This window comes from Hypomesus nipponensis, chromosome 18 (genome assembly GCF_054491055.1).
Source record: "Hypomesus nipponensis isolate SF chromosome 18, ASM5449105v1, whole genome shotgun sequence".
NCBI lineage: Eukaryota > Metazoa > Chordata > Actinopteri > Osmeriformes > Osmeridae > Hypomesus > Hypomesus nipponensis.
Window position 1 is genome coordinate 5421555 of NC_140378.1, and position 25313 is coordinate 5446867.

Consider the following 25313-nt stretch of genomic DNA (forward strand, 5'->3'; position numbering starts at 1 on the left):
CCGCCCCGATGTGACCAGCACCAGCTCTCCTTTAACCGCTTCCTGGAGTGAAGTCTGAAAATAAGTAATTATACAGGATTTCCATTACATTAAATATTGACTTATGAACTATGTGAACTGCTGGCAGACCAAAACTGTATTTAAATTAGCATTGATGAACATGAATCAGTTCTAATTTTCTACAAGGAGCCAGGTAAAAACTAAATGTGTTTAGAGTGTATCTGGTTTATCTACTGTCCTACTACTACTGTAAGACAAATTGTTGGTATAATAAGCATGATGAAAATAGGAAGTATGCTTTGCGTATAATAATTGAGAAACATTTTCATTAAGGATGAAATAAACACAGAAACCTCTTTTTTGAGTTAAAACACTATTTTTAACTGAAGACCAAAAACTCTCTTGACACTAAACCTATGGTTAATACTCATGCATGGCTAAATGCATCAATCCTGGTCTTTATTGAAGTATTATTTCTGATTATTTGGTGGTAAATCCTGGGTCGTTTTGCCTCTAGTGGTTAAAACCTTTTGAAGAATTGTTTTTTGATGTATGAGTGCCTTTGTGAGGTAGTCTGACATCACAGAGAGAGATGGGCAAAGGTGCATCCAAATGTCTCTTGTAACAAAATACCCCTTAAATAAATGTATCAAAATAAAATGCATGTGTTTTGTCATTTTAAAAATACAGGAAACAAAACGTTTATCATGGGGCATTCTGAATGTATAGACATTATTTGTTACCTGGCTAATTAATGAGCATATTACCACCCAAAACCTTTCGCCAGAAAGCGTTTTTATGAAATATCAATGGGAAGGCAGAACTTGGTTTAGTACAATTTAAAGTTGGTAACATTTAGCCTGGTGTCTCTATACCAATTTGCAAATGCATTCCGTTTAAGTCTGGAATCTCTCAGTCCATTTTCAGTTTCCAAGAGGCGTTGTCAACAGATGCCTCTTGGACAGAATTGGATAGATACAACCAATCAGAGCAATGAACGTCATCTTAGTTGTTATCGAAAATACCTCAACGGCACTCCTCTGTAGTCATGGTGTTAAACCCGCCCCACATCAAACAGACCATTGTGATTTGCCTTACCAGATTCTGGTCGGAGGTAAAAATCTAACTATTATTATTGGAATCTCTGGCCCTCATTTACTAACACATGCGCAGTTTACGCTGCGTCTGTTTATGCGAGTTCGGTAGCGCATGCTACGCTTCCTCATTTTGCGTAGTATTTATCAAACCTGACACTCATCAGGCAATCAGCGCATACTCCGCCCTCTAGCGCAATGATTGCGCCTCTAAAAGAACAACGGGCCAGCATGTTTCTGTCATGGATCTTCCTACGGGAAAAAAGAAAGCGCAAGCTTAAATTTTGTGACGTGCATGAAGTAACAGCAAACCTGAACATATTACAGTGCAGAACATTTACATGTATTCATTTAGCAGACGCTTTTATCCAAAGCGACTTCCAAGAGAATGCTTTACAAAAGTGCATAGGTCAATTATCATAAACGGTTAACATTGGTTAACCAAATCATGAAGCATAAGAACATGAAGAACATCCACACCCTCGGAAGAAAATTGTCTTATGTCTTCACCTTACTCGGATCACTGCTGCCATTGAATAAGGTACATTTATACACACAGGAGGCGGTACATTTCCCCCGCAAAATAGAGGCGCACTCTTCCTGGCAGTCTTTGTAAATATCGCAGAATAAATAATTAGGCGCACTTTACGTGTATCCTCCCACCTATTTGGTTAGAACCCCCACTTCCCCATAACCCTACGAACGCATGTTGAAAGCGCAACTCGCTCATGTGGCACGCAATCTGCGATTTTTACGCAAGTGCGCCCCGTTTGTAAATAGCCCATATCGGTGAAGTCAGTCTTTACGAACAATTAACGCCTGGAAACAGTTGCAAACGGCTTGATAAATGAGGCCCTCTGTGTATCTATGTTTGTGTGGCTTGATTATTTCAAAAACCGGAAACTGTATGGAGTTGAATATCACTATTACATGGTAGGTACCAGATGAACAGTGCTGACTGACAAAGCTGGCATCATAGTTCAAATCAGCTTCTTCAAAAACGTTTTCCACATGGATGAAATGCTGGCTGACTAACAGTAAGACAATATAACGTGGATATTTCAATTGCAGTATATGTAGATCAGTATATTTTGTTATTTTAATGAATTAATACTTTTACTGATAATTCATGTGGATGTGCAATAATATTTATAATCAAACTGTAAAAAGTTGAGGTAACTAACTGACATCCTAATTCGGGCAGAATCACAGGCAATTGCAGCACATTGTTACTTGATATTACAGTACAGGACGTGAGTCTATTGATATGGCGTGAAAACAATTCCCTGAAACCACAGAGAAAGAGACACTTGGGACATTTCTGTACAACAACTGTAGCCACACTGTAGATGAATGCTAACCAAAACCAGTAGAGTATATGTTGACTAATATGTACTGTAATCCATGTAAATATTGTTCTATAGTTACATGATAGTTAACGTAACCTCAATGTACCGTGTTTTCCTGTACATACATACTAAATGTTCACATGAGCGAGGAGGTAAACCTTTGACTCTGTGTCTTCCTCTTCTTCAGTTGGAGATTGAACCAGTTCTCCGTCCCTCCCTGCGGCTCCAACAGACACCAAGTGGATGTGTTTGTGGCCCAGAAGATAAACGTGGATCCTGATATTAAGGTTATCGAGGAGTCGCTTAAGGTTATTGACTCCTTCTGATGACAATAGCAGAAGCATTCTCACAGCTGACCAGTAGGGGACACCAATGCTCCATAAACCGCACTTTCAAAACATCTCATCCCAGACATTTTGGATTGAAAATCCAAGACAGTGTGTGGGAGTGAAGACATCTGTTTTGGAATCACACAGAAATGTAAACTGTTCTTCACACAATCACAATTGATGTTGATAGCATTGGTGTACAGTATTTAGCCTCACACATCAGGAGAGACAATTACCCATAGGGGGAGTCAAATCAATCGAATTTCGTTTAGCCTCAGAGAGAGGGGGAGGGGGTGAACTGGAAGAAGGGATGTGGGTGGGTGTGGGTGGGTGTGGGTGGGGCTGCTCAGTCTGGGTCTGGCTGCTCATTGAGAAAGTAGCGAGCGAGGTTGGGTGGGGGGGGTGGGGGGGGTGCAGATATGGAGGAGGGGAGGGGCCACTGTCTGCCGGCCACTGTGGGGAAGGAGAAAGCTCTCTCCCCAGAGCAGGTCCTTCCCTGGACAGCCGGGCCAGCAGGGAGGATGGCTCTCTGGGGAGAGAGAGAGGCTGGAGGAGGAGGAGGAGGAGGAGGCGGAAGGGATCAAAGGGGAGAGGGAGGCAGAGGGAGGGAGAGGGGGGGGAGCAACAGTGCAAGACAGAACCCCTCAGATCTCAGTCTGGGGTTTACCGTCTCAGACTGTGTAGTAGGAAAACAGCAGACCCAGCAGACAGCTGAGCACAGTCTTTTCATGGTGTCACCAGGTCCACTACAGCAGGAAGCAGGGGATGGAGGCAGACAAGGAATTGGCGGTAAACGATTACGCGAGCGTCGAGAAATGAGGAGGGATTTCACCAAAGTTCGCAACAACACTAAAGAGCTTTGAAAGAAAGGATATTCTAAAAGAATAATATGGGACCTAAAGGCATTGTCGCATACCTGACCAATGACTGGTCTGGGTATGAAACATTTTATAAAAGAATAAGAAATGATGAAAAAAAAGTTCACACTAGGGAGCAAAAATATTGAGGGGGCGAGGAGAGAGAGAGAGAGTTACAAATGAGTGAGTTAAAAAGGGGGGGCCAGGAGGTAGGTGTGGCAGTCTATGAATTAGGTTGGACGGTGAGCCTCCCTAGTCGCCCCCACGCATTTTTATGGCTGGGGCTCACACACACACACCCACACCCCTCCAACCTGCTCCCGAAGAAACAGGACGCCGCGGTCCTCCGCGCCCCGACGCTCACCACCACGGACAGCTCCGCTTTTGAAGCGGCGCGACGCCCGGGCTACGCTAGGCTCAAACACGCGCCGTCCATCTTAAAAGCGCGGCGCGTGGTGCTGCGCGAACATACCGGACATACGTGCGCCTGTCTTGTCGTCCGTTGTATGTTTTGTGTTTGCATCCCAGTGCTGTAGATGGGCTGATGCAGGCACTGGGCCAAACTGGGAGGGTGCTGTTGCTGACTCAGACGCCACTGCTGCATTCATTTATCTGCACTGCAGTGCTCCCTCCCTCCCTCTCTTCGTCCTTCCCTCCCTCCCTCCCCCTCCCTCTGCCTCTCTCCACCTTGCTGCACTCGCATAGCCATCCCGAGCAGGGCAGAGGGAGAGGAAGACGCTCCGTGGAAGATAAGGACTGGGTACCCGCACGCAGAATTGTTCTGGACGAATGGCTAAGATGGAGGGAAACGTTCCATGTGGCAACCCCTGGGAGATTGGGCGGGAGAACGGGAAGAGCGGGGGATGAGGAATCCTGGGAACAAGGGGGGGGGGGGGGAAAGACAAGCAGACCACGTGACTCAGAGAGAGAGAGCCGGAGAGAGAACATTTTGTGATGGTGAAAAAAGAGAGATGGAGGAAGAGGAGGAGGGGGAGATGGGAGGGTCGTTAAGGAGAGCGCAGCCTCCAGTCTACAGTACACGCTGGGAAAGCGCGTCATTCTTTAGGACATGGAGATGCAACTGTATATCGTTTGGGGAGAATGGGCGCCTTTCTGGTTTAGAAACTCCATGTTTCTAAAAACAGATTTTTTGTCCGTCTTTTTCTCTCCCTTATTTCAGGCTATGCCGGAAAACCCATACTGATCAATATGATGGTGTGTGGGTGTCTCAGAGATGTGTTCACCCAGGGCTGTGAGGTCGTGGTCGGGGGGGATTGTGATATCATCCCCGTGGGTCCCCTGCTTCACAGTGGACCGCAGAAAATAGCGTCAGTGAACAGATGGACTCCATGACACAATGGTTTAAGGGCCGTCCTCTCGTTGTGATGGAGGGGTGGTACTGTATGGGGGCTTTTAACAAATTCAATACAGCTATTAGATTTGAAAGCCTGCCTTCCAGCCGCGCTGTTATATCATGCTCTTTTCATGCCATGCGTTGCAATCCACTTGCATCTACAGGAAGGCACTACAGTCAGCCCAAGCATGCAACATTGTGACAGGGAGCAGGATAACAGATTACGTTTCTAATCGTTCAAGTGGAACTAACATGTCAAAGACAACGGAAAATACTTCATGCACATTTGAGTTAAAAGTGATCTTAAAACAATACTTTTTAGTTGTACTGTGACAGAAATCGGTTTAGGTGATATGGATTACACGGGTCACACAGGTACAGCAACATAGAGAATTACTTAAATAAATCCATGGACAATATGTAACTGGAAGGCTGCTTTATTGGTAATAAAAAGGTTCGTGCTCAAATGAAGACAATCTTTCATAAGTTCTTACTAAGAGTCCAAGTGGTTGTGCAACACACCATACTGTACTGTATATCCTTTTTTATCACGGTGTCAAATGATAACAGTTTGAAAAGCACTTCTTTTTTTTTCAGCAAAAAGAAAAAAGCCTATCATAAACCATGCTAAAAAATGAGTCCCATAATTAAATATCAATAAAAAAATAAATTTCAGATGGACAGAACAGAAATATAGAAGGCAAGCTGCTTTTTCACAAGCCAAGTGGGTGACACACAAAGCACAGAGAACAGAACACTTGAGTTAGCCATATTTTTTTGTCAACATTGCACTGTTAAATATCTAGATGGAACGGGGGGGTGTATAAGACAATCCTCAGGCAGTATATCTGACTTCTTGTGTAGACTCAGGTCCCTGATTATGTTGTGCTCCATGTCATCACCCCCCCTAACAATCCACCCTCCCTCGCCCCTGCCCTCCACAGTTTGGAAACATTTGAAGTTGTGGCATCATCGTCCAAATTCACAGAAAAAGCAGAAAAAGGCACATGCCACTGAGTGGAACGACACTTGAACCCAAAGAAAGAAACAAAACATGTAACGTATAGATGAAAAGCAAGAAGACTTGTTGGGTAAGAGTTTGTAACTGTAACGGCACTGCTGTGTGTGGGTAGACCATGGGAGATGGTGATATTCAGTGGATGAGGCAGCCACACCAACTGACTCCAACTTGGGAAAATTACTGGTTTAAGATGTTGAGTGAAGAGAATGTGTGTTGGTGTGTGTGTGTGGGTGTCTGTGTCAGTGCCTCTGTGTGTGTGTGTGTGTGTGTGTGTACATATTCTGTGCAGGTGACAGGTATGAAAACTTTGCAGAAAGTGAGAAATGTGCTGGTAGCATAATCCTTTCATTGTTATCAGGCTACAATCCACTGCAAGCAGCTCCAGTTGCATCCTACATGAGCTATTCCTCAACACTTATGGTGCTGGACCAACCAGTTTTAGACATCCACTGAACGTGTTGCACATAAATCAAATGTGACAGTGTTCTTCTGTATAATGTATATACATATAGACATATATATGTATACATGTATATATCTTTTGTATTATATATTATCTATATTTCATTCAATTTCCATCAACAAAGTGAAAAGTGTCAAAAAATCCAAAAGGTAACAAATGTGACAAAGGGCATAGCTGGAAGCCATTCTATATTATTGTTATTATTCATTTTAGATTATTATTAGCAACTTTTTAAAATTCAGTATTTACAAAAAACACAACAAAGCATGCCAATAAAATAAAATAATATAATACAGTATTTATAGTTTCTCTCAAAAAGTTCGTTCTTTTTCAGCGATTGTGCCATTTACATCCTAGCCTGCACTGTACATATATTTGTTTTCCTTTTTTTCTTCCTCCAAGCGTGAACGCATCCTTCTAAACATTACATCCAAGATGAGCATGGGAAACGTCGGCAGGCGTTGTAGTTGCTCTAGTGGTTCTTGTTTGGGAATGTATTTGGTTTAAGTGTGCAGCGGCCAAACTGAATTTGAGACCTCATGTAAACAGACCTCAGGTATTTGTCCAGACAGGGGTTTCAGGTACAGGCAGTGTTGAACACACCACAATGGCTTCTGTGGCATGTCCTTAGATGCCAATTGTGGCCAGGCATCTGTTTGTAAATAGGACCATCCTTCCTGTGTAGAAAAAAAGCCAGTAGATATACCTAAGGAGAAGGTTGTGTCTCGCCTACAGTACCACTCACAGAGAGACTGGACTCCGGCCCGCTCTCTCGTCTGAGCCGCATCCTCAGAGTTGTCGTGATAGAAATGATAAGCTGATGAATCCATGTCGATGAGAGGCCTATGGATATATGTCCATTTCCGACAGGACAAGCTTTGAGATGTCGAAAACAGAACATAACTTCTCCCAAACTCGGAAGAGCCTTCTCCAGTGAGGAGGCGGGATGATGAGCTTGTGACAGGATGGGGGCAAGCTTGGGTCCAACACTGCACAGTGTTAAAGAGGTCCCACAAAGTGCAATGATACACTGACACACATGGGACTTTCAGCACTCCGAACAAAGACAGAAGCCCTATTTTCTCTCTCCCTGCGGCCCTGGCCAAACCTTATTCCTCTCTTATTTTCATGGCAGTCAGTCTAGAACCTTCTGGAGGGAGTGGCTCGACTCTCTTTCAGTAACATTGATCCATAATATCCCTCCGCCTCCCTGAAATATCAAACAAGTACCTTTTTTTCCTAACATTCCAAAACCTTTTTTTGGCCGGCCGCGTGTGTTTTAGTGTGTGCCGGGAGAGCCTCGATACGTCCTCATGGGCATTCTTCGCTCTATCTATTGTTATAGATGGTCATCGTCACATGCTCGCGGTTGAGCACCCTCTTTCCAGAGTGTCATCTTAGAAGGTCATCGTAATTCAACAGAAGGGTCTGGCCAAAGGCTACACACCGTTCACCACATAACTCACGTGAGTAATACTCAAATAGAGAACTGACAGAGGATTTTTTTTTAAAGAAGCTGAACAGCTATGAAAGGAATCGATGGAAGCTTTAGGTCGACCTTGTGAGGGTGGATCCCACCTTGCTCATAACGGCCCAGCCAGGTCCACCAACACAACCGTCAGGGCGGGTCCACTCACTCGCACTCCTGGCCCCCACCACAATCGGTCTCCATGGTGGGATACCTTGGTCTGCCCTCACTGCTACAATGAAAGAGACCAGCAGGAGGGGAATTAACCATCGGGGGCTAACGTGTTCACTCCAAGGTAGATACAAGACCCCAGATTTGGTTTGGAATGACAGACCTAGTTCTGCAACAAAAATAAATCTGTGCATCCTAGTTTTTGGAAGGTGTGGCTCTCAGCATCGCCCAATCACTGCCCCGCTCACAAAAGTCGGAGAAGCAAAAATAAATTCTGGTTTTGAATTAAGAATCGCCTCTGAGTGCTTGGATCCCCTGCTTGCCTTTAATCTCTAAAGGTTTGATAAGTTTGGCAGTTGAAAAGCAATATTAGAGATGGGTAGAGTCATACCAGTTCAATTCCCTCAATATTCTTACTATCACATATATATATATATACATATCCAATATGATATATATAAAGATTTTCCTGTTATGATTCTCCTTCCAAGTGGACAGTCTCAAGCTTATGGTCAAGCCACTGTTGTGGTCTGAGAATTAGTGTTGTGGACTATGATCACTCATGCATGATTCCTGATCAAAACATGCCTTCATGCAGGTCATTTCTATGCATTGAACGAGCACAATAATTATTATTTATCTGGAACTCGGTCGGAGCAAGTCCCCTCCAGCCAAAACATGGACTTAATGCCCCCTACCCAATCAGTGTGAAAGCCCATGTAGAAAATGTCTTTTTCAATGTCAGTATAACAAAGAGAAGATGAGAGGACTAAGTGACATGGGCAAAATGTTAGTATTTTCTTTTTTTTTGCTGCTCAAATAATGTTAAGATGCAAGTATACTCAGCACATGGAAACTGCCTACTGTCTTGTCTACTGTTACGGATTTTTCTTTCCTCTGATATTTCCTTAAATTTAATGTTGCTTGGTTGATTCTCGGTTTTCCTTGATAAGTATGCTAAACTCAAAAGGAATGGGAATCCTCAGACTGCTAAGACAGTTCTAGAAGGTTCTGGCAGGGTTCCACAGAGATGAACATTTGCTGCAGGGGGTCCACACAAGGTGGTGGCAGAGAAAGGCTTCTCCAAACGACAACATCTAGCAGAAAACTCTGTCCATTCAACTGACAGTCCACAGAAAATATGTGTGCCATTGGCTGTGCACACTTTTGAGTAATTTTTTCTTGTGGCGCCTCCTCGTTTGGAGAAATTGGTCACGATTGCAGCAAAGTCCTGTGGTAAACTGATTGTTTGGTTCAGTTGTCGTCACCAAAGTAAGAAACCATGTTGCCTTGAACATCAAGTCAAGTCTGTAAACATTTTTTTTTGTTTTGTAGTTTTTTTACTTGCAAATGATCTTTTTGTACATTTGAAGGGGGTCGGCCTCAGAGCCTCTACTCGTTGTGTCTTACTGGACCACTGAACCCTAACATTTCGATTCCCGTTCATCTTTTTGGTTTCTGTCCTTCTCTTTCCTTCCCGCTTCAATTTCTTCCTGTTTTTCCTTGTCGGGTTTGGTCACACTGTCATAGGAGGGGAGCGAAGCAGTGGAAGGTGTGCTCTCTTTCTTCTCCTGGTTGGTCCCTCCATTCTCCAGCTTGTTGTTGGTGAAAGTTCGCCGCCGCTTGCACACAAAACCGCGCCTGATGAGATGGGCACGGTAGGCGTTCTGGATCCTCTTGGCTGAGACATCCTCTTGCCGGCGGCGGAGGGTGGTTGTGATTGGCTCGTAGGACACCTTGGACGGGTTGGCCGCCACAAAGCGCTCCTCCATCTGCTGCCTCAGCATGTCCAGCTCGCCGCTGTCGCCCAACACACGCTTGGTGAAGGCAAACAGGATGTCCAGGCAGTGGATACGGTCACCACTCACCATGGGCAGGTCCATAGCGATCAGCTCTATGGTGTTGGGCTTGGGCACGCGCAACGGGTGCTCTAACGTGTCGGCAAAGTCTCCAAGTTTGGCGAAGGTGATGAACTGCGAGGCTGTGGGGTCAAACTTCTCCCAGATCTCGTAGAAGGTCTCAAAGTCGTCCTCGCTGAGCGGGTCGGCGCTCTCCTCGGTGGCCACGCTGAAGTTCTCCAGGATGATGGCGATGTACATGTTGACCACGATGAGGAAGGAGATGATGATGTACATGACGAAGAAGAAGATGCCCACCGAGGGGTTGCCGCAGTCGCCCTTCACCGTGGTGCCGGGGTTCTCGAAGTTGGGGTCACAGTCGGGCGGGTAGTTCAGGATGGGCAGGAGGAGGCCATCCCAGCCGGCAGATGTGGTGATCATGAACAGGCAGATCATGCTGTTCCCAAAAGTCTCAAAATTATACAAGTCATCGATCCCCGCCCCGTGTTTGACGTAGCCGAAGTTGGACATGCCGAAGATGGAAAAGATGAACATGACCAAGAACAGCAGGAGCCCAATGTTGAACAGAGCTGGCAGTGACATCATCAGGGCAAAGAGCAAAGTTCGGATACCCTTGGCTCCTTTGATCAAACGTAGGATACGGCCAATACGTGCCAGTCGGATGACTCTGAACAGGGTCGGTGAGACAAAGTACTTCTCAATGATATCTGCCAGGAACATACCTGAGGGTGCATAAAATAAACAGTTAGTTGATAGCCAAACCCCACTCTGACTATTTAGGCACAATCCATATAAAACAAAACAGGATTTCTTTGAATAGCTTTAAAAGGGTTTATTTCCACCATCGGCCATCCAGTTAGCGCTAAACTGCAAAGTAATACAACAAGTAACTAAAACACACTTGGCACTTACCAACTACAGAGAGGATGACGACCACCACATCAAAGATGTTCCAGCCATTGGTGAAGTAGTAGTGGCGCAGAGCGAAGAGCTTAAGCACAAACTCGGTGGTGAAGGCCACGATGAAGATGAAGTTGACCCAGTAGAGGATGTTCTCCGTCTCGTCCGACTGGTCGTCCGTTTCCACCATCATGGTGACCATGTTTAGGCAGATGAGGATCATGATGGAGATGTCAAACACCTGCTGGGTCACAAAGTCAAACACCATCCCCTGGATCTTGTTCTGGCGAGGAGAAACGACGAGGACAAGAACACGGCCATTATAGTGCATCGCAGCCACTGAGAGCACTGACCCACTTGGATCCTGTTTTCTGTGACTGTTCATGAGGAACATGCAAGTGGAGGGCAAACCTGTGGTCGCGGAATAGGTTTTTGGGGTTTTTTGGAACCCAGCTTCTTCATGGCATTGTAGTATTTCTTCTGTTCTTCTGTCATGAAGATATCCTGACCCCCAAAGTATAGGGGATACACAAAGATTTGGTTACAACCCTATTTTTATTAGGGTAAGTCTACCAGTGCATAAACACCAAGGGCAGAAGGACCCGAAGCAGCCATCCATTGAAATAATAATGTTAGCATAGAGAGGGCATGCCAGAAAAGGGTACTTATCTTTTTCTTCTGCTGGTTGAAGTTGTCAATGATCACACCGATGAAGAGGTTGAGGGTGAAAAAGGAGCCGAAAATGATGAAGATTACAAAGTAGATGTACATGTAGATGTTGTCTTCATAAATAGGCTGGTCTTCCACCTAAACAGAGATGAAAAGTTAAACATGCTAATTTGACAGGATTGCGTATGGTATTAAAATAGCTGTCATTACCTCTTGTACACAGTGCAAAAAACATTGTTCTAATCACTGACATAACGGTATGTTATAATACCCTTCTTGAGTCGACTGCTGCGTACATAATGTCCATCCAGCCTTTGAAAGTGGCCTTTTAAAAAGGGGAGATACAAGTCAAATTGACGAGGGTGGAAGCCCCAAAGAAAATGTATCATGTTCAAATTATGGAAAGAGATACCCAAACGCAAACCAAAACATGATGTGTGTCCTGCAAAAGAGCTTGGAAAGAAACAAGGAAATGAGGAAAGAGTGCAGAAAAAGCAACAATGATGACAAATACATAAATAGAAGTACAACAGAGCCTCAGAGCACCGTGAGAAGACATGGATGGGCAAGTGAGAGGAGAAACGCACAGCTAGTGAGCGACAGAGAGACTGCCCAGGAAAAAGACACGAGGACAGGATGGAAGAGAAAAGAGGGGCCGTTCTCACCACTTGGAGCAGGGCAAGGTAGCCGGCGCCGACATTGTCAAAGTTGATCTTGACATTCTTCCACCTGACCTCAGAATAGTTTGCAGCCATGAGGGCCAGGCATTGCGTTTTGTTGTTGACCACGTCCGGTTCAAAGTACGCCTCAGCGGTTTCGTTAAAACAGTAGTAGTACTTGCCCGCAAACAAGTTGACCCCCATGATACTGAAAATCAGCCAAAAGATGAGGCAAACCAGCAACACATTCATAATTGAAGGGATGGCACCCACCAAGGCGTTGACTACCACCTAGACCAGACCGGGGAAGACAGGACATGACAGAGTGAGAGCCTTGAAGCAAACCCTGTGACACCAAACCCTGCCTATAGAATGCTGCTGCATACTGCTATGGCATCGGATCAAATGTGGCTTTTGTGTAGCGAAAAAAAAGTGCGTTTTAAACACAGGAGTGGAATTCCGTCGAGGTGGCGTCACGCATTCAGCTGTGGCCGTTTGGATAGTTGTGACCTAGGGTGTAGGGGTCCTGCGGTGCACTTAAAAGCACAGGGAGAGAGCGGTGACAGTCCCGTTTTTAATTGGAACTTCACTAATGTGACCGCATCACGCTTTGATCTGACCCAGCACGTGGCTGGCCCAGGGGGATGAGCACATGCACTGACACAACACTTTGTCTTCCTGATCATCCAGGCTATGGTGCAGATGAAGGGACCTATGGAGGATCGCAATACCAGTATGCAGCCTCAGCTCTACACTAAACAACACCCCCCCCCCCTCCTCCCCGCCTCCCCCAATGAGCACTCTCTGACACTTGGCCTAACACATATTTTACACACCCCACCTCCCGGACTAGCACATATGACATGTTAGTTACATACGAATAATAACACTACAGCATTCTAATCTCGTAAATTCCCCGCCTTAGATCCAAATTTTAGCCCCCACTAGCATCTAGTCGGACCGCCTCCAGTACACTCATTTGGCAGTAAGCTCAGCGCAGAGTGGAGCGCTCACTGACAGTGTCAGGCAGGCCGACCAGCAGCTCTCAGGCAGACAGCTGAGCATGCATGTCTTTCGCAGACTCATTTGTGGAGCCATATTCCCTCCTCATACAGACAAGACACGGGATGGGGCGGGGGCGGGGGGGAGGGGGCGTCGGGGGGGGGGGGGGGGTGCTGAGCTCTCAGAGCAGGATTCTCTCAGCGTGTGCAGAGTTCGATAAAGGTGTCGTCACACTACTTTTAAAATGTCGTGTCTGTATGTGATCTTCAAGCGTTGGACACGTCATTTTTAAATCTTCGGGAGTTTCATATATGGACTGCCATGTATTTCATTGCAATTTTGAACACAAACAGTATGGACGGTAAAATAATACTTTTATTATCCATAGAAAATGTATGTGAAAGTCAATCTTTCTGGGATGCTAATAGGGCTCACAATGCACTGCATCTGAACACCTCCTACTGGTCCCATAGGACAGACAGCAGTACACTCGCTGAGAGAACGACTGCTAGCTCTGGCTCTAGCTAAGCTAGAACTGACAGGTTGGAAAAATTCCAGGTACTTAGGAATAGGGATGTGCTTTTTTTTATCAAAAGAGGGAAAATGGCTTTCAAAAGTGCATAATGTGCATCGGCAATTAGATAGTACATGCGTGTTACATGGCATTGTTGTGCAATCTCAAGAACCGTTCAAATCAATAAATAAATAGATAGAGAAATGTGTGGATGGAGAGATAAAAAGATAATGGCCATATCATTGCTTGCTTATAGGTCTAATCAGTGTATGGGACCACTGCTGCGACTAACAAACATACAGTACGGTATGGATCCAGTCAAACAGGAATCGAGAGCTATGAATACAATATGGCAAAACCTGTGCCTGGGTGTCACTGTTAATAGGAATATCTATGTGTCGTCTGCTAATCTTTAATATGCAGCAGCAAGGGCTCAGAGCTGATATCCAATGGCCCAGTGGTAAACATTATCATTTGCAATATCCTGTTGATCGTTGGCAGTCTGTTTGAAAATAAACAAAAAAATGCAGTAATATTCTTATTACTTGGTCATTGCGGACAAAGCTCATAAGCAGAATTGGGAAAAAAGTATTGTTCTTAGTGTGACCGGCATAAGGACTAGTGACGGTGTCATTCTCGTAGGATGCATTGCGCAAAAAAAGGACGAATGAAATTCCAAAAGCAGCAACAAGAGAGAGCATTTAAGAAATCAGTCAAAACAGCCCACGGTCATTGCATGTTAGGCAGTGCAATGTGTTCTATATTAAGCTGCACTGCCAAGCTCGGTGCTGTTGAGCTGCATTGGCGTCCTGCGTTCCAAGGTGCCAGAAAACTCAAGGCAGAGGGAATGTAAAGGTTCTCAACATTCTAACTCTCCAGAATCTCTTTCATATGGTGTCATCTCTCCATTCGCGTATTTCCCTGTCCATTTATTTATCACGTTGACCTCAATTTTCATTCAGTTCCAAACAAAATGACAAGTCAATTGATGAACAAATACATTATAAAGGAAGTAAATTGGTACAGCGGGATCAAATTCTTGCATTTATTTTGTTGTTCACTTGCATTACTGGGCCACCCTCACTTCCTACCACATACACTTTATGAATGTGGTCATTCATAGGCTCATTGGTACAGGACTGGAACATTCTACAACAATTAGGTTCTATGATAACTGTACCAAACCCCAAAAATGACTGCTCAGACCAGTCTAGTATTATCCCTACGCAAAGTACACAAACTGACAGCTACCACATTGGTATTTGTTTCTGCATTCATAAGAACATCCATGAAGCTTATCCAGGGCCTAAAGGTTCTGATGTCTGCTTGTTTTGGCCACGGCATCATTTTTTTATTCCGCTGGATAAATAATATGAATGGGAAATTTCTATATGAATGGAAGTTCAAATTGAAAAACTCCTCTGAAAAGAGTATGAATGTCCTTCACCTGGTCTGTCATTTTTGGGCCATTGAGAGGGGAGACCCATTCTCTGCCTAAAGGGTTGAGAGTGTTGTCCTAACGCTGTCATGATAGGCCCATGCCTCCCCCACCCCCTTCCCAATCCACTGCTCTATGATAGAGCTCCAACTGGGCCCACTGTTGCCTCCCAGTTTCCCTTCCTGTGGGACTGGAAGGCAACAGGATGTGGGACCTGTAGTATGCACTGTGTTGTGCCATGACGTGGTGACAGTAATGTCTTGAGATGGCAGCTTCACATATTTCCTAAGCTTCTGCCGTGGGTCAAAATCCACCAAAAACCAAACCAAAGACGTTAAATCTGGCCTGTGTGCCTACGTGCTGTACATTGACCAAATAAGTCCATACCAAGTCAACTATTATTCATTTGATTTAAACTACGAGACTAGAATTGTTTTTAACAAGTCCGTTGGATGTTTTGACCACAAAGAAAGTCAAAAGAAGGAACTGGCAGAAGCTTAACAAATAATTTCCTCCCAAACCCACATCAATGTGAGTGTGTGGTTTTCTGTCTCAGTCCCTGATAAGATTGATCCTGGAAAAGCAGGAGAGAGTGCGGTGGTGACCCGCCCGGCCAGCTGGCCCAGCAGAACATGGGCCGAAATGGAGTGAGCAGTGGAGGGAGGGAGGGAGGGAGGGAGGGAGGGAGGGAGGGAGGGAGGGAGGGAGGGAGGGAGGGAGGGAGGGAGGGAGGGAGGGAGGGAGGGAGGGAGGGAGGGAGGGAGGGAGGGAGGGGGGAGGGGGGGAGGGTGGGAGGGAGGGTGGGAGGGAGGGAGGGAGGGAGGGAGGGAGGGAGGGAGGGAGGGAGGGAGGGAGGGAGGGAGGGAGGGAGGGAGGGAGGGAGGGAGGGAGGGAGGGAGGGAGGGAGGGAGGGAGGGGAAGGCAGAGTGCTGCACAGTGCCACACATGGAGGGGTCTGGAGGAGAGGAGTGGGGGCTGTGGTACAGAAGAGAAGCTCAAACTAGAAGACAAAGGCAACCAGTCCAAGGGTCGAGAGAGAGGGAGAGACAGAGAGAGGGAGGGAGAGAGAGAGAGAGAGAGAGAGAGAGAGAGAGAGAGAGAGAGAGAGGAAGAGACTATGGGTGACAACAACCAGGCCCAACCCATCAGTACCCCACCAGTCACAATGTGGACCAATCAGTTAGTAGAACATCGCAAATAAGATGGCCGAAACAACCAGAGAATTCATTTTTCATTTGGGCCAAAGGATTGGCCGCTTTAGAAGAAACCAATGAATCAGTAGAAGACAACATGGTTCATGGTTTGGGCCGACAAGGACTGCAGTATTACTGCTGCTTCCATTATTGTTGACGTAACAGATTACTCCACGTGGTTGTTTTCAAGTCATCTTGTGAGGTCAAGCTTGTGTTGTGACTGGAGAGCTGGGAGGGGGGGGGGGGGGGAGGGGTTGGGGGGTGATTGGGATCCCTAGTTCCCACTGGTTGTTCTCTGAGCCAAATGTATTGGGATGGGGTGAACTGGGTAGGTAGGTATGTGTTAGGGGAGCGGGGCACATGTGGAGGGAAGGGAGTTCTAGATTAAAAGCAGTAGTTGAGAATTACGTCAGATGATCAGCCAATTTGTTGATTGAAAATTTTCCATGAGATGGCATGTCGTTTGGCATTTTTTTGATACAGCTTTGACTAATTTCACATTAACACCTATCAAGCCAATCCCAAAAAAATATGACATAAGCAATTTTCTAGTCTTGTGTGATGAGGCAGCTTTATGGCATATCCTGCTATTTCACAGTTTCTTTTTTTATGTAGAGAGTTCTAAAAAAAACTCAATCCAAATAGGGATTATAACAAAAGATTCAATTTCATCCACTATAATATGTATTTTGGATAAGTATAACATTTACTATAGCTGCATCATGACTTGTTTTTTTTTACGTCGAAAGTAATGGATTTGTGTACATGGAAAGGTGACTTCCTGTCTTTGGCTACTGGTCTTGAAAAATCCCCCCAATATGATTATTGTATTTTTTTTTGTTCTCTTATAAAGTTGGTTCTTATTGATCAGTTTCTAGCATGCTTTAACTGTTGAATGGGCATGCGGAAAGATCAGCTGCTTAGCTTTGGCTCTTACCCTCATCCCTTCAAAACGTGACAAGGCTCTGAGGGGTCTCAAGGCCCTTAGTGTCCTGAGTGATTTAATGGGCCCTAGATCGGAGTAGCCCAGCGCATTAGCTACAAGGCTGACTATAGACACCTACACAAAAACAGAGAAGCAAAAGAGGTTCCAAACTGTTAGAAGTGAGAATATTCACTAGGGAAGAGATGGCCCTGGCATAGCCGGAGAGTTGCTTGACATACACACATAAATCTATGCATGTATATGCATGTATAATATTGCATTTATACATGTATATACACTGAGAGAGAAGGTAATTGTTTAGTATAGGTTTTATGTGTGTAGTGTGTTTTAGTAGCAGTAGGCCACAGGGATTTGTTTCAGATATTTTAGGGCAGTTGACGAGGCGTGACATGTCCTTTGTACCTGCAAAGAAACTTGTGGTTGAGAGGAGAAAAAAAAGAGAGAGGAAAGGGAAAGAAAGAGAGAGAGACATAAGACTCAAACAGGGGGAAAATTAGGCAGACAAGTGTGCTGCATGACTGATTTAGTATAGACACAGGCGAAGGGGTCGGGTGGGGGAGGGGGAGGGAGGAAGGGAGGGAAGGTAAAGAGGTTACCCCTGTAGAAATTCATAGAAACCCAACAGACTTGAGAGCCTTACCCTTGCCCCTCTAACATTGTCTCTCCATGTCGCTCTTGGGCTGGGGCATAAAATCCCATACAATTTAAGACAGACAAACTAACGGAACCTAAGAGAAAGAATACAGGTAAGCATATACATGTGCGTCATTTCAGCCAACGTCTTTTGGATCATTTGACACACATCCAGGTATTCACACAGTAAACCAAGGAGAGCCACAGTCACAGTCACCACACAGAAGTGGGGATGAGGGTTAAAGGAAGACCGGCTGGTCATTAGGACTGGACGGCACTGAAAGGACGGAATGGCACACAGTCCAATCATAGTAGAATGACGCACAGCAATGTAACGGTAGAATTGGACAGTAGAGTAACAGTATAATGACACAGAGTTACACCACACCCCCTCAAAGAAACTGATGCGTCCTGTACCTTAACAGCAGCTGCTGCACTCTAGTGCTCTTAACTTCCTCAGGCTTCAAGACGGGGATTTGAGTATTTTCAATGTCCCTCAAGAACATCGTTTGAGATCATGTGTGCAGCACCTTGGGAACAGAGACATCCAGCTGAGCTAAGCTAATTGACAAAGTCAAGTGTCGTTAACAAAGAAGGAAATGGAGGATGGGGAGAGTGGTCAATAAGATGTACTTAGATGATGCAAGGAGGGAGAGGGGATGAGTGCAGGAAACTGTCTGACACAAACCGGACAAGACCAGTCATTAGAGGCTTCTAAGAGGGGAGGGGGGATCTTTTACCAGAGTAGAGTAATAGAGTAAGGATCCAGGATGGAGATGGGGCAAACTTCAGTCCATGCTAGAATGTGATTGGCTTGGGAGCGTTATTGCGATAATATTTATCAATTTTTCCCGGGCTAAACCTGTCTAACAGGCTCTAACAGGCTTTAAGTCAATCCATGAGATATTCTTCTCTGCCTTAACAGCCATATTTTATACTGTAGGAAGCGAGACCTGGGGTGAGAAAGCACCAGTTTCTTGAGAAAGTGTATATTTAACAGTAAACACATTTGAAGGCACCTCCAACACCGACACAACCGGTCAAACTCACCGCCAAAAGTTCACAACATCCAAAGCTGACCAGAGTCACAGAGGGGGGATTTCTAACAAAGGCAAAATCTTCATTCTGACGACATTCTTACTGTGATGATGGTGAACATTGTCACAACAGTCCGAGGTGGGATTCTGTCTGACTCGGACGTAACCAGAGAGGGAAAGTATTGGACAAAGACCATTAGTTGGTCCGGAACATGCTATTGTGGTCCTACTGTAAATTTCTAGCCGTTCCCTACTACAAAACAGTAGGCCCTGTATTGAAAACGGCTCACTTCTGGCAAGCCACTCGACACACAATGGCGAGTATTACAAAAACGGAATGAAGATTTGGCCTTTATCTACAGTTCATTATGTGGGGTAATTGTCACCTTCAGCCTGAGCCTGACCCCTTGGAGTGCCCCCCCTTCAAAGGAAGCGTGGCCCCCCCCCCACAGCGGGCCAGCCGTGTGGGGGACCTCAGCGTCCTGGCGGCCCCTTCACTGCAAGGCAAGGCCAGTGACATCGGGGGCTGTGATCCCATGATGGCGGCAAAACAGAACAGAAACAGAAAAGACAACACGACTAAAACCAAAGGAACAACAGAAACAAAACAATGGTAAAAACGTCTAAAGGAAAATGTCGGATGGAGGATGAATCCACTTCCTCTCGACAATAGTATCATTACGAGGAATTGTAAGGAAAGGATTGTATATATATTTATCCATATACAATGCTACCATGTGCCACACTATTTCGTTTTTTTCTATACAGGATTATTTATTTTTTCTCTGTATTTGTAAAGTGAAGATAAAGTACTTCCGATTCCTAATATTCTATATTATCTCTCTGGCTACCTTCTAATAACAATATTATAGTGACATTGAAAAGGCGGTAAATGAAAAGATAACCAAAACATGAGATATCAAAACACAAAAGGTATATGAAACACACACACACACAGAGAAGTGCACACACACTCAAAAGTAATACATGCTAATGATGGTGTCCCCCTTGTGAGCCCACAGACATGGTTATCATAACCAACGACACAGGAGGCCAGAGGCCCAGGCCAACACACCACCCAGACGCAGAATGACAGCAGCTTTTAAAGGGGGAGACCACTAGTCAGGACCCAACTTACCGCCGGCCGCCTGTCCCCACCATCATTACATTTCAGCACAATGTCAAACATTCCTGGGGTAGAAGGAGGATGGAGACTTTAAGGGGGAACTGGTGGAGGATGGGGAAAGGGATGGGGGGTAGGGTACGGGGTTTGGGGGATGGGGGGTCATTTGGGTAACAAATGCTTGGGAAAACGTCGCTTCCTGTTCTCTCCCAAGTGTTAGCTCACAACAACACACTGTGGTTATCATCACAATCCCTGGCTCTGGAGGAGGCCCGAAGCGTTGTTGGGAGGTGGGGGTGCGGGCTGCAATGCAGTCAGTCCATGGGGGAGGAGTGAGGGGGAGACAGGGTAATTTTGAAACTATAATGTGATTATGTCTTTGGCAGAATCAATACTGAGGGTGGAGTGTCTTCTATAACATCCTTATATCAGTGTCCGTGTTCTCTTCATTCCATTTCACACGCAACAAGAGCTGGAGCCAAATGCATATTGGTGAAGACATGGATCACCACGGTGTATGTGTGATATGTAGTATTTTTGTATTTATAATGACTGCCAGTATTAACTGCCACTGTCATTGTGTAAATTATAATTTAAGTGTGTTTACTCATCATTTTTAGATGCTACTGTATACGTAGAAAAAAGGGGTTGATTATGGTTGATTACTCTATCATCTGGCCCACTTCAGGTATTTTAGCAGTTTTTCTTTCACATATTAGATGTGTGATGTGTTATAGTCTGTAGAGAGTTGGTTAGTTCAAGGTGAATGTCAGAACGTTGGGAGATTCTTCATTCATCCATTGACATAGTCCTGGGTCCTAATCTGCCCGTCAACAAAGGTTTCCTCCAACCAATGGCAAAATATTCTCTAAACAATATTTCAGTGCCTTTATAAAGTGTTAAATTATTAATTTAGTCATTCACATTCGCTAATTTCTTTAATTAAATGTATTCCAAAACCCAAATAGGAATGAGTCAAAGAATGGGATGAAGAATTTCCCCCGTTCTAAGATTTTCAAAGTTACCTCACAAAAGGAGCAGAGTGAGAGATACACAGAGAGATACAGGGGGACTGAGACACATAGTAAACAGTTAGCAAGTTAAAGACAGCATTGGACACTTCAGACAAGGACACAACTTTAACAAATATCCCGTTGTTGGGGTGAGCGTGGCTTGAATATACAGATCAATAAACTGGGTTATTGATTGGCTGATTCTAATTTGTGATGATATTTGTATTACAATATCAGAGTATTGATATTTGAATCTTTTGTCTTATTTAGAATTGGTCTCCATTTGCGCATTAAGGGAAAATGACAACACAATTCCTTGCTTGGTTGAACAACAACGGTAAAAAATAAATAAAATAAAACTCCAGATTTGCAAGCATAGAATCCCCTTTTATATTCAAGCGTCTCAGAACTGACAGGAACCCAAGTAAACACAGGGAGATATTGTTGCTTCATGGAGATCTAAAAGGTGACAGGCATACGTACTGTATAGATGGTCAGTGTAGTTTATGCCATGTCATCTTAAATGACTATTAGGACAATAAGACTACAAAAATACCACTGATCATAGAGTGTAAATATGTCTGTCCCCCTTTATATGCCATGAAGGTTCTTAATACTTTTTCTATTCTATCTCTTCCCTAGAAACCTAACCACACCCTGGTCAGCAACAAGGGCATTTACTTTATTCTACGGGGGTGAAAAACGTATATGAAATGTTACTCATTACTATGTGATTTAACAGAAATCACAGTTCTCTCAACATAAAAAATCTATATATAATATATCTTATAAATTATTTATAGTATAAAAATGCATATGTAAAATAGAACTGTATATTAAAACGTTCATGTAGTATAAGTCATAATGAACAATAATATTTTTCTATGTTATTTTTCTGGTAATGTTCATTCTATATTTATAATTATTATTAATATTAATATATTTGTGGCTTTGTCTGTATGTATCTCTATGATACATCACTACTGCTGCCCCCAACAGGGTGTGATTGAGGACCACTTAGTGTCCTACCCTAGTCTCCTACCCTAGTCTCCTACCCTAGTCTCCTACCCTAGCCTCCTACCCTAACCTCCTAATCTAGCCTCATACCCTAGCCTCCAACCATAGCCTCCTATCCTCGCTTCCTACCCTAGCCTCCTACCCTAGCCAACACGTGAACGTTCAGTATTCAGGAAGGTGAACTTACATCCACAATGAAGAAGTCGAGCCAGCACCAGGCATTGGTGAAGTACTTAACAAAGCCATAGGCCACCCATTTGAGCAACATCTCCAAGATGAATATATAGGTGAAGACCCTGTCTGCATACTCCAGGATGATCCGAATGGTTTTCCTCTGCTCAATGTACACGTCCTCAAAGGCCTGGAGGAGGAGACAACAGCAGAGGAGTTGGGGGGGGGGGGGGGGGGGGGCATGACCGATTACTAACAATCATTCACAGTTTGTGATTGGGGGAGGGGAACAAAGGGGAAAAAAGCGCCTGCTTGGAATATTCCTCCCCCAGTCTTCCCAGCGCTGTTCACTGCTCTTATTTTAGTATCATTTGACATGCTTGAGAGCATCGGGCCTCCTGGCACCAGAAATAGATCCCCTATCTAATAAATGGTACAGTCCATTAATCACACCGGTGGCCCCTCCCCGCCGCTCCCCGGCCTGGTGCAGCTCAGCCCCATCTTGTTCTGGCTCGCATCGACCCCCGCCCCAGACACCACGGCCACGGGCCATCTCCATCTATACCCCTCTGTGGCTTGTGTGCAAAATAGAGTGTTTTATTTGATGGTTACTGGTGACCCCATGTCGAATCCTGCTGGGCTTTTTATCCCTCAGATTCCTCCGAAATTGTACATTGTAGGCTCTGGTGTTTTGTTGCCGGCACCGAAAGGCAGAGTGTGCGGTAAGAGTGTCTGTGTGCGGCCCTCCTCACCAGCGCTCCGCTGCTCAGCAGGATCATGAAGATGATGAGCGTCTCAAACCAGTTGTGCTCCACGATCAGGTAGCACGTCTTCCTCAAGAACCACCAGTGCTTCCCCCAGCCGTGGGTGATGGGCACGTCACAACACTTGTACTTGGCAATGCAACCTGGCAGGCAAAAGGCACGGGCATCACACATCATAAACGCCCTCCGAAAGTCGTTGAGGCCAATAGACCGGCGTATTGAGGGTGTGTGTGTGTGTGTGTGTGTGTGTGTCGGGAGGGGGGGCCTCCACCCTACCATCTGTCCAGCAGGCGTCGGGGTCCAGATACTCCTCCACCGTCTCTACCACCACCTCCTCCACCACGTCTGGCTTGATGTCAATGGTGCTGCCCTCTGACGAGCTGGTGTCGTCCAGCTGCACACACACACACAGACAAACACGCACAAACACAAACATGTTGACGCATGTCAGCCGTCCTGAGGCTGCCCTGTCCCCAGGGCCTTTGGCCTCTCCCAGGACTCTAGTGGATTAGAGGAACACTAAGTAATAGTTGACACCGCAGAGCTGCTCTGAAGCAGTCCTCCATGCGGACCTCGTTAGTGCATCTGGGTTCAGATAAGGCATCTAAATAACCCAGCCAGGAACGGGGTATAAAACATTGAACTGACCAGTAAGTGCGCATTACCATGGAGACAATATGGTTTCTTATATACTAATATTATAATTAGACCAACACGCTGTTCTTATGGGTCCAGAGAAGATCTCAGAAGTCCGCAAAAACGTTTGCAGACTTCTGAAAGTTCGCAGAGGTCTGCAAACATTCTTTTACAGACCTAGCCTTGGAGATGTAGTGATTGACCTTGACAACATGATGTCTGCTCCAGATTCTTCCTGTTTGATTTGGGATTTTCCCACGTATTATTGTTGTATATAAGAAACCAAATATGGACTTTCCGACCTACGGTCTTGGTCAGCAAACGTTTTAACACATCTCTGCTTACAAAGGCATTTTCAGACCTGTCGAAAAGTCCACATTTGCAGTTTGTACTGAGGCCATAAATGACCCTTCCTAAACTATTTACACATCTACTGCACTTACCCACAGCATCTGAGAGTGAATGTGAAACTGAAATGGAGAGATAAATGGCACATTCAAATCCATAACAACTGAGCTCTGTGCTATCGGATGCTATCGGTTGGCAGAGACATCCATTCTGTCCGTCCTAAATGCATTTGTTATCGTTGGGAGAAAGCCACAGGTCAGCCCATATCCATTTCTTCCAGGCCGAATGATGTTGGATGAGGGCGCTGAGTAATGGAGTTTACATCAGTGCTTTGGAGGGAGATGGAGGGAAGCACAAGGAAAGCAACACCCCTGTCCACTGCATGGTGAGGGAGATGGGAACCGCAGCAACAATGGGGTAGAACCTTGCAATAACAGCACGCATGCAATATACATATACAATATGCTCAGCGTTTTAAAGCTAATCTTCTGCGTCGTCTATATAAAGATGACAGAAACATAACTACCGCCCCAAGCATTTGGCAAAGTGAGAGTAAAACCGAGTTAAAGTCAAACGACCACTTGTTAAACACGCGACTTTTAAACGTCCCCCCCCCCTCTCCCGGTACTCACCTCCTTGCTGTTCTCGTTCTCCGACTCGCTGCTGAAGTCCTCCGTGTTGAGGTTCTCAAAGTCGGACTCCCCCACGGCGATGGGCACGCACACGGTCAGGTTGGGGTTGTGGATGAAGGACATGTGGTCCTCGTCGATCATGTACTTGCCCACGCTGCTCCCGATGCCGCTGGTGGTGCCGTTGCCGTTCTTGGTGTAGTCCAGGTCGCGGTTGATGTCCACGCCCGTGTGATTGGCGATGCAGTTGAGCTTCTTGTCGTACATGTCGTCCAGGGGCTTCTGTTCGTCCTCCATGGGCGGCTTGCGCAGGATGCTGGCCACCAGCACGCGCGCCTTGATCTTGCCCCAGGCGATGCCTTTCTTGATGCGGATGACGGAGATCTGGAGGTTGTTGAGCTCGCCGTCGTCGTCGGTGGCCGCCAGGTTGTCCGCGCTGAACGAGCTCAGCAACAAGGCAAGGAACAGGTTCAGCACCTGGATAGGGTGGAGGACACACGCGTTATGACCCGGCCTCGTCACATGACCTCCCGTGAGAGGACTTGAACTCTCTTCACAGGACGCCAGCGATAAATAATCCAGAGTTATCTCAGGTCTTTGACCAGTACAATGTGACCTCTCTCTCTCTCTCTCTCTCTCTCTCTCTGTCTTCTCTC

At 45.4% G+C, this 25313-nt stretch overlaps 1 protein-coding gene across 1 annotated transcript in view; it reads right to left on the minus strand.

Annotated features, from left to right (window-relative positions):
- Window positions 1–5419: 5419 nt before the first annotated feature.
- scn8aa (sodium channel, voltage gated, type VIII, alpha subunit a) overlaps window positions 5420–25313 on the minus strand; it is a 46784-nt gene continuing 26890 nt past the window's right edge. The window contains exons 17-27 of the mRNA XM_084680066.1: window positions 24661–25134; window positions 23321–23438; window positions 23033–23187; window positions 22297–22470; window positions 17278–17400; window positions 12200–12484; window positions 11806–11859; window positions 11535–11672; window positions 11277–11381; window positions 10878–11148; window positions 5420–10687 (exon numbers count right to left, since the gene is read on the minus strand). Of these exons, the coding sequence (XP_084536192.1) occupies window positions 9531–10687; window positions 10878–11148; window positions 11277–11381; window positions 11535–11672; window positions 11806–11859; window positions 12200–12484; window positions 17278–17400; window positions 22297–22470; window positions 23033–23187; window positions 23321–23438; window positions 24661–25134 (3054 nt within the window). The 3' untranslated portion in view covers window positions 5420–9530. The remainder of the gene's footprint in view (window positions 10688–10877; window positions 11149–11276; window positions 11382–11534; window positions 11673–11805; window positions 11860–12199; window positions 12485–17277; window positions 17401–22296; window positions 22471–23032; window positions 23188–23320; window positions 23439–24660; window positions 25135–25313) is intronic.